The sequence below is a fragment of the Anas acuta genome, chromosome 19 (assembly GCF_963932015.1).
Source record: "Anas acuta chromosome 19, bAnaAcu1.1, whole genome shotgun sequence".
In the NCBI taxonomy this organism is placed as follows: Eukaryota; Metazoa; Chordata; class Aves; order Anseriformes; family Anatidae; genus Anas; species Anas acuta.
Window position 1 is genome coordinate 6102946 of NC_088997.1, and position 9454 is coordinate 6112399.

Genomic DNA, 9454 nt, shown 5'->3' on the forward strand with positions numbered 1-9454 from the left:
CAAAAAAAAAATCAGCCTGTCATTTCAGGTTTTAGAGCTTTCTTTTCTTTTTTTCCCACTTTTTCAAAGAAGTATGAGGCGCTGCCATAGTCAACACAGATCACTCACACTTCTTTCTTCAGTAACACTAAACTGACATTTGCTGAGGGAGTAAGGAACAGGCAATATATAACTATAACTTTATGTAATGGAAATTAAATTAGTACTTATTCAGAAAGTCTCAGTGAATTCACTTCACAAAGACATGACCCAACTAGCTCATTACACACCAAGTTAGAATGACAGCTTTGACTGTTCCCTCTGTGGCTTTGGACAGTCATTTACCTGGGCTGTTCAAAGCCCAGAGTTGTCTGTTGAAGAGTACAGGAAAGGAGTAATTCCTAGAACGCATTTGCTTTCTTGATTTGAATGAAATACCCTCAGGTGATGGTAAGACTGTGATTAAGATACAATTACAGCTGTACTAAACAGCATCACTCAGATTTATTTTTCCTTTTAAAACCAACCAATATTTACAGATTCATAGCAAGCTTAAAGATGTACCAGGTGCATGTTTTTACAATAAAACTTGAGAAAATACGAATATTATTCATCTTTAAAACCACGTTACCTTCTTCCAAGTTTTAATGAAGTCAGTGGCAGGGGTAGAATGCCAACACATAAAAAAAAATCATTTAAGCTGCACAGCACTAGCAAAGCCTTTTCAATCTATGGTTGTTTTCATCCTTTATACACATATTTGGCAATGCTTTCTTAAAGTTCATAGAAGCAGGTTATGGGTTGTCACAAAAATCTGCAAGATACTGTCATATTAGAAATGTTCAGGTTTTTTACAGGTGAAACTTATCAACCGTGGATAACTGTTGCAATAGATCTGCTTTCTTTGTTTAAAACAACACACCTAGCAGATAGATAATACTTTATGTAATTTGATTTGACCAAATAAAAAAATGGCAGTAAGTTTCTACTAGAAAAAAAAAAACACCCACCCACAAACAAATATCTTTCACAGGAAGTAGCTTAGAAATCTTCCTAAAAGTTGCTTGCATTAGAACCCAAAATAAAGAGTTGGAAATAATGAGAAACAAAAGAAAGGTCCAGGAAATCCTTGCATTGTCTGCACTGTGCGCATCAGCAACTGAAGGATTTGAAAGAGTATTGTCAAAGCCTGTTTTGAATTAAGGAAAAAATATCTTTATCTGATGATACTGCATAGCTATACATAAAGCTTAAAAGTATCTCTACAGCTAACAATGCAACTAGCTAACTGGATCACAAATACAAAAAGACGTGTGGTAGGATAACATATGCACAGACTACCTATAATAATAGTAAGATATAATTCCATATGTTATGCTTTGACTTTTCGTCTTTGCACTTATTTTCAGAAAATGTTGAAAGCAAATATTTAAAAAGTGAGAAGCCAAAAAAGTTAAATCACTATTTACAGAGCAAAAAACAACAGATACTGGGAAAAAAAGTGATTTACAAGACCACTATGTCAGATAATGTATGCAAATGTATTTCCAGTGTATTTTGTATTCCGCTCAAATTGGTTATCATTTTAAAAGTCTGGGTAAATGAAAACAAACTTCAACAGCACAAGATAATTTATTCTGCTTAACAAAGTTGATAAAATATGAAACACTGGTATTCTTAATGAGGTTTCCCTAGGTATTTAACATATAGCAATATGACAAAGCAATTAAAGCTTTAAGGTATATTGTGACTCAAAAAAATTTTACAGGGTTTTTCCTCAGCTGATTGAAAGAGGAGACTGCTAGTCTCCATGAAGATTTAAATGAGACTTTTTGTAAGCCACTATTTTTGTTGAATCTGATGCTTAGGAATTAAAACTCTGCACCTTTTCAAACAAAGCCAGAACTAAAACAAAAACAAAGCCTAGGCCAAATCTTATTCGCATGAGTAGTTTCACTGCTCAATGGGATTATTCATGCAAGCGAGGCAAACTGCTTTCAACCAGCTGCCAATCACGGTGCTACTCATGCAGTTCTCTGACATGGACACAAGAGGTCATACTAAATATCTGTTTTGATGTTGCTATTTTGAGATATTTAAAATGTTAATGTTTGGATTATATAGGATTGTAATAGTTCTTCCTAGTAGCAGATCAAACATTTATGACCATTCTGGCATCCAACTGATGTTGATATTTGTACAAGTAATTTTGTGATTACAGTCATCTACGTCTGCCTTTTTTGACCAATTTTTTTTTTTTTTTGAATGTATTGCTTTAATTCTCTTAATAAGAAGATACGTGATCTGTGCCTCATTGAAAACAAAATCAGGTGGCATCATCAGTTCATCAAGTAATAGCAAGTTCTGCCCTGCATCTTAAAAAGATAGAATAAAGAATCATAGAATCATTTAGGTTGGGAAAGAACTCTAAGATCATCAAATCCAATTGTAATGTGGAACCTTAAAAAAAATTAAAAAAAAAAACTTTTTTTTTCTTATTCTTTTTGTCATTTTCTTCTCATGCTTCCGGCGAGCACTGCTTACCTCAATCCTGTGATCTGCAACAGTTAGCCAGCACGTACCAGCTAAAGAAAACTTGCAGATCTTTGAATCCAAAATTCTTATTACAGCACTACAGGCAATGCTCTGCTATCTGGGAAGAAGGGAGGCTGGAGCCTCCAGAGAATAGAAAAGCCCGGTGATGCAGATGTTTGGAAGCACTGTGCAGACACTCAAGCTCCTCCCTGGCACCGCTGGCTAGTTTCAGGCCAGAATTACCTGTGCCAGACACAGGACAGCCCTGCTACATTACCTGTTCCCACTGAAAGGGAATACAGTTCAGGGACAGCTGGAAGTTACCACAGAGTTAGAGTGGATCCAGTAGAATCCCACATTCTGCTTTGTGCACATGATACCTAAAATGCAACCGGTACTGAAGCTGGAAATATTCCAGCTATGGTCATACCTACCACACCTGAGTTTATAAACTTTACTGACAGAAATATCTGTACACAGAACCAGCTGCGTGGCTCTGAATTTATAGTGCAGTTATCCTGCAACATGAATAAACTGACTACAGATAACGAAAACTGACAAAAAAAAAATAATATTACAGGTAACCTTGATGCAAAATGACCAAATGATGTGAATCAGTCCAGCTTGTGCTAATTTGCAAAGGAACTTTACAGTGCTACTCACTTCATACATGATTGTGTTCAGATTCTGCTGACCAGAGCTCTGCTTGTTTTTTCCACTCTCTTTGCGCTGCTGCTTAAGATCAGTAAGTAACTGGAACACCTGGGGAAAAAAATGCTTTAAATCATTTGAGATTATTTTACCTAAAAATATTACAGCAGGAAAACATAGACGAATCCTGTCAACCAAAAAAAAAAGTGTTGCTTCTTTGCTGACTACACCAGCAGTTTAAAATGAAAAATATTTTGGCAACAGAAAGGTGAATAAAGAAAGGTGTAAATCTGTGAAAATAAATTTTTAAAAAGTGAATATTCTAAACAGATTTTCATCAATTTTTAGATGTTACTCAGGCATCCCAAAGGACTCTGTCCCAGTTGACAGAATTAATCTATTCCATTTATTTATCTTAAATCATGTCCTGAACAGAGGTGGGTCATACCCTGCTGTAATGCCACAGAGCTCCCATTTAAATACAAGTGATGCTTGAAGCAAAATCTCCTGCCAGTTTGTTGCCCTGCCAGATTTGTTATGACAGATGTACCTACAATATTAAACGTATATGTTCCCTGTCTCACAGATACAATTTTATATTATCCGCAAGAAAAAACAAACAAACAAAAAAACAACTCTAAACTGTCACACTGCCAAGAACCCACTAAATAAAGGTTTGAACTATAGATGAGATTAGTGGCCCTTTTATACATTCCAGTGGAATTATTCATAATAATACATGGTAGAGTGACCAATATGGTGTTATGGTATGTTAAGCTGCAAAGATTACATTAGCTCCCTATTTCATCACAAAATTATAGTACAACCAGACATGCTCTGGAAAAGATGTGATAAAAATGTCTTCATTTTTATGATGCAGTGAATATTAAAAGTGTAGGAGTAAGATGCAGAAGCTAAGTCTGAATGCAAGGAAAACATTTTGATTTCTGCAACCATGCTATGTCAAATTTGCTCCAACATCACGACTACTTTATTTATCATAGCCAGATATGCAGGAAAATATTGAGAAAGCATCACAATTACCCCCTTTATTCCCATATTAAATCACATCAAGTTATAATTCCTTCAGATGTTTTGCTTCGGGCTTTACCGTATATCCAGAGCATACCCACAGCAAAGTAACAGATGACTTCTTACTGTTTCATCCCTCATTTTTAACTAGCTTAATTCGAGTTCCAGTTCCAATTATAAGCTCAAATCCACAGAAGTGACAATACAAACATTTCTAGACTGTGAGAAGCATGAACATTACTACGAACCCTACATTTACTTTGTATGAAAGTAAACATGAAAAAAGGAACACCTTGTCTATCAACCACAAGTAGTCAATCTTTGATTTAAAGGATTCAAAAGGATTTCAAAACTGAAACTATTTAATAAATAGTTGCATTTAATAAATATTTGAAGACAATATGACCAGTGACAACGAGACATAAAATGACAACTCCAATCTCACAAAAGAAATTCAGGCATAGAACATAAAACACGTCAGTCTCGAATACTCCTTTCAAACACCACTTTCTGTGCAACATATTACCTTGATAAAGAGAATGTTAGCTATGCCAGTCAAAGAAAAGAGGAGCAAACAGAAAGAGGTCCATAGTTTTAGGGGAATCAGTATTTTGAAGAGCAGTAAAAAGCCATGCCCAATATAGCTGCAGACACTGCAAATCCCTTCCTGCAAACAACTGAAAAGCTGCATGCATGACAACTGTGCTGTCAAAGGGAAATAAGCACTCATCAGTAACTTCATTTTCCCTCTTCCTTTTGTTCTTTTCCAACATATATGGTACATTCACCAACATAAAGACTAAGCTGAAGAAAGTTTTGTCTGAAGAGCATAAAGAATTGATTCTGCAATTCTCCCTGTGCTGCACCACCCTGTTAGGACACCTACAGATTGCACAAAACATGGTCAGTGCTGCTACTGAACCACAGCAGGCAGTAATACCTAGATTCCAAAATGCCAGCAAACAAAAAAAAGAAGGAATTAGAGATGATTTGGCAATAATCTCTGAATTACTTGCTATTTTTTGTACTCCTGTATAAAGTATCAGTGAATTCAGCCCAGGTTCAGAACTGTTTAAAGATAGGGATAACCAAATCCTAAACAACAAACCACCATACACAGGAGGATTCAGTGTAAAGATGGCAAGGCTGAACTTAATGTTACTGATATACCGAAGATCAGCCCCATATCTATTTGAAAAGCATGTTTGTATTTGATTTGGGACCAACCAAGTAATGATACGATATCCACCACTACTGAAAACATTTCCAGATTTCCTCTAAAAAAATTCTTAATAACAAATAAAATAGGGGGACAAACATCACACACTGGTTTTGTTGATTGTCACTGGCAATTTTAAGCTTCAAAAGTGTTCTAGAGGCTGCCTCCAACATTAAAGTGTTTGTTTAAAATCAGGAGGCAGATAAACTTACCTCAAAGTTACTCAGCAATGCAGCATTTGCATCTTTTCTAAAAACAAACAAACAAACAAAGCAATTATTTATGTTCCAAATAAAACAATTTGAAACTTCTTTGCAGAGTTATTAAGACTCAAAAAAAAAAAAAAAAAAAACAGATGCTATTTTCATGGAGTTGATTTCTTCAAAAAAAAAAAAAAAATTCAATAATTTGATTTTGAGGATTCTACAATTACCAAGCTGTTGCCTCCTCTGGAAAATATTTATTTTCCCATATCGCAGGTGTAATTATTACGTAGGTGTACATCATATTTTGCACAATTTGACCCATGAATCTTAACACACTTCCATTTCATAATTCTTTTACTCAGCCACACTATTTTATTCATTCACCCAATTTTACCAACTAAACCCAAATCTCCTTCCTTCTTCCTTATATGAAAAGGCCTCCAGTTTTATTTGAATGAGGACTGACAGAAAAAGTCATTAACATTATGCACACTACTTATTTATTAATCAAGGAAAAGGAAACAATTACTTTTTTTGTACAATGTACATATTGTATGTGTGTGTGTAGATGCAGGTGTGCCATTACACACACTGTACTGAGTAAACAAACGACTACATCCAAAAACTTATTTTTTTCTTTATTTATTATTTGAATCTTTGTGTTGCTACTCTTTTATTAGCAGGACAAGGCTGAGAGCTTCCCATTGTCCACCATCTGAACACTTCTTCACTCATTCTGTCCCAATTAAGCAAGTCAAATGCATTTTTAAATTAATCATGCCTCTACTACTACTGGATATTGTAATTTTATATTTCTAAATTAAAAAAAAAAGGGGGAAAAGCCTGACGCAGAACACCATACATTCTCCAAACAATACATTCTGCTGAGCAGTCACTAGCCACAACAACAGCAAGTTTCCATACAAAAGGAAAAAAAGGCTTTTCTCAGGTCTGTGCAGCAGCATATAAAAAAAAAAAAGGTACAACGTATTGTTAAGCACCATCAACTGTTGAAATAGAACTGTCACGTTCATCCCTTTCAAATGAGTTAAATGCATCCACAAACTTCCACAGGTTCTATCATTGTTTTTAAATGAAAACGACTTTCTAAAATACGCTGAGATGAACTTCAACTTCCATTTCGCTGACTCGAGTGAAAGTTCAGCAAGTGAGCTCATACATGCATTAGTTTTCATTCATGTTTTACAAACTATATAGCTTTTGTTGTGAGGTAAATGCAATTCTTCAGAATCTTTGCATTCAGACTATTGCTACAAAAATCCCTATGGATCAAGGACATTCTTTGTTAGAAATAATAATGCCAGAGAAGAATTATATAGGGAATTATATAGTTAAAGTGAGAGGATCATATAGAGTAAATACATTACTATGAAAATGCAGCTCCGGTAAACCTGTCTGAAGTTAAATTATTTAAGACAATTGCTTTCTTGCTTTCTTTTTAATTCTAAACCACTGTCATTCAGGAAAACGCTTATTTTTGTCTTCTAACAATGGACAGTAAATGAGTCGGTCTAGATCTTAAAACTTCAACAATTTTTGCTGTGCTGAAATATCAGAATTACAAAGTAAGCAAACAAGACCAGTTTCAAAAATTTTGCTGAACTTGAGTAGAAATTTGAGTAGGAATTTTTATGCAGTCCTCTCATGAGTCAGCTATCAATTCTACACTCAGAAAAAAAAAATAAAAAAATGATAAAATATACATTGAAATTCATTCTTTAAGTAAAAGGTATGCTTAGTTATGACAATAAGAAATGTCATGTTTACACCAAACGTATAAACAGTTTTTAGAATCTTTCACAGAGGCGCCATTGGTCCAAGTTTTAGTCGAAAACAAAGTATTATTGAAAAGGTCTTTCATTTATAACATCAGAAAGTGTCTTACTGTATGACATCATTCATGCTTCGTGTTTTAAAATTTTAAATTTAAACCCAAACATTTTTAGAGGATTCTTTTCTCTACTAACAGATACTTTTGGCATTATAAGAGAAGTTTTTCTAGTTGCAAAGCTTCCCTTTAAGAAGACTACCACACAGGAAGTATAAGAGTAGGAAGATTAAATTCCAGCAGTAACTCAAGTGCAACATGGTCAAAGTTGTTCCATTTTGATGCAAGGGACATCCACCCACAGCTCAGGTCTTCAGACCCCTGGTCTTCTACTCCTGATGGTCATTTTTTTTGGTACTAGAAGTGGTACCACCAGTAAAATAAATTACATTACTCAAGGTGGTAAAAATATAAAGAGGATGTGTAAGTGGCATCACAGACTTACTACTAACAGTACCAAAAGAATCTCTTTCAGGAGAGCAAATCCCATCTTTCACACATGCAACAACAACCTTGAGGCCACGTACACGTTTTGCAGCATTTTTCAGCACGCAGCAGCAAGAAGTGGTCATTTCACTGCTGGTCACCACTCATGTTACAGCTAACACAATACAAACTGCCATTTCAATGAATGTTCCTGCTTTGTTATCTGCTTTTGAATTGTACATATGTAAGATTAAACAATAATAGAGCCTCTATGTCCAGTAGGGATGGCCCCAGCTCTGCTGGTGTTGGCGGATGCTGACACGCACCCCATGGGACGGCGTGCATGTATATGGCCACACAATGCTCACAGAACTCACCAGAATGAGTCCCAAAGCTTCCACATAGGTCAAAGCCTATTGTTTGGTGCCCAAGTGGTGCTAACGAGATAAAAACATACAAGGCATTGTGTAACGTGGTGACCTCAGGGCTGAGGGCGCAGGGCCTGGGGCTGGCTGGTTTTGCAGCCACCAGGTATTTATTTATGTACCCCTTATGTTTCTTCCACACCAGCACGTGCTGCTCCTACAATTAGCTGGTATTTCCAAGAACAATCCTCCCCCACAACCTGTAGAATAGGACTTGTATTTCCCTTCTCCTTGACTAGAAATAAGAGAGCGGAGGAAAGCGCTGTGCGCACACACGGCCCGCCAAACAGGAAGGGCAGGGGACATGTGGACTCAGAGCAGGATTAAAGTTAAGCCACGATGTCGTTTTCCTAAACAGAGGTTTCAGCGATACTTGCAAAGCAAACAAACAAAAAATAAACTCGGTTTCTCAGCAGAAGGGCTAAGCAAACTGCTTATCATAGGGGTGCAGGAGGCCCTATGCACACACACACACACCCTACACGCTGCCTCACAGACACCCACCCCCACACAGACACACTCGATCCCATACAGATACACGTCCCCAAGCACACACAGCGCAGACCCACGCAGATACACCGCCCCACACACACATCCCAGCCCAGGAGCCCCCACAGAAGCTGAGGGGATGCTGAGGGGCCAGCAGCAGCCCGCGCCCCCCCCCCCCCTCCCATTCCTTGTTCCTTACACCTCCATCTTGGCGGCGGCCCTCAGCCTGCGCAGCCGCCGCCTCAGCGGGGGCCGGCCCCTTCCACAGCCGGCCCCGCGCCTGCCCGGAGACGGTGTGCGGGCGTTAGGCTGAGGGAAGGAAGCGGAAAAGCCGAAGGAAGGGAAAAAAAAAAGTAAATAAATAAATAAAATTGAACTCTCACAGCAAAAAAAAAAAAAAAGAGTGAATCTACATTGGCCGGGAATCGAACCCGGGCCTCCCGCGTGGCAGGCGAGAATTCTACCACTGAACCACCAATGCAAGTGATGAGGGGTGGTTCGCCGCCCCCTCACTTGTATCTACAGACTGTGAGCATGGAGCTGCTCCCCAAATTGTTCATATACCTGTGTCCACCCTGGGTAGAGAAAAAAGAAGGGCTCTTCAGAGTGTTCAAGAAGCACTAAAAGACCTCTCCGGCATCCA

The 9454-nt window shown here is 37.5% G+C and overlaps 1 protein-coding gene and 1 non-coding gene across 2 annotated transcripts in view; both read right to left on the reverse strand.

Moving 5' to 3' along the window:
- CRCP (CGRP receptor component) overlaps nucleotides 1–9134 on the reverse strand; it is a 30419-nt gene extending 21285 nt beyond the window's left edge. The window contains exons 1-3 of the mRNA XM_068656125.1: nucleotides 9011–9134; nucleotides 5629–5665; nucleotides 3178–3276 (exon numbers count right to left, since the gene is read on the reverse strand). Of these exons, the coding sequence (XP_068512226.1) occupies nucleotides 3178–3276; nucleotides 5629–5665; nucleotides 9011–9018 (144 nt within the window). The 5' untranslated portion in view covers nucleotides 9019–9134. The remainder of the gene's footprint in view (nucleotides 1–3177; nucleotides 3277–5628; nucleotides 5666–9010) is intronic.
- An 87-nt stretch (nucleotides 9135–9221) lies between these two features.
- Nucleotides 9222–9292, reverse strand: TRNAG-GCC (transfer RNA glycine (anticodon GCC)). The gene has a single exon. It is a non-coding gene; the product is annotated as a tRNA-Gly (tRNA).
- Between the last annotated feature and the right edge of the window lie 162 nt (nucleotides 9293–9454).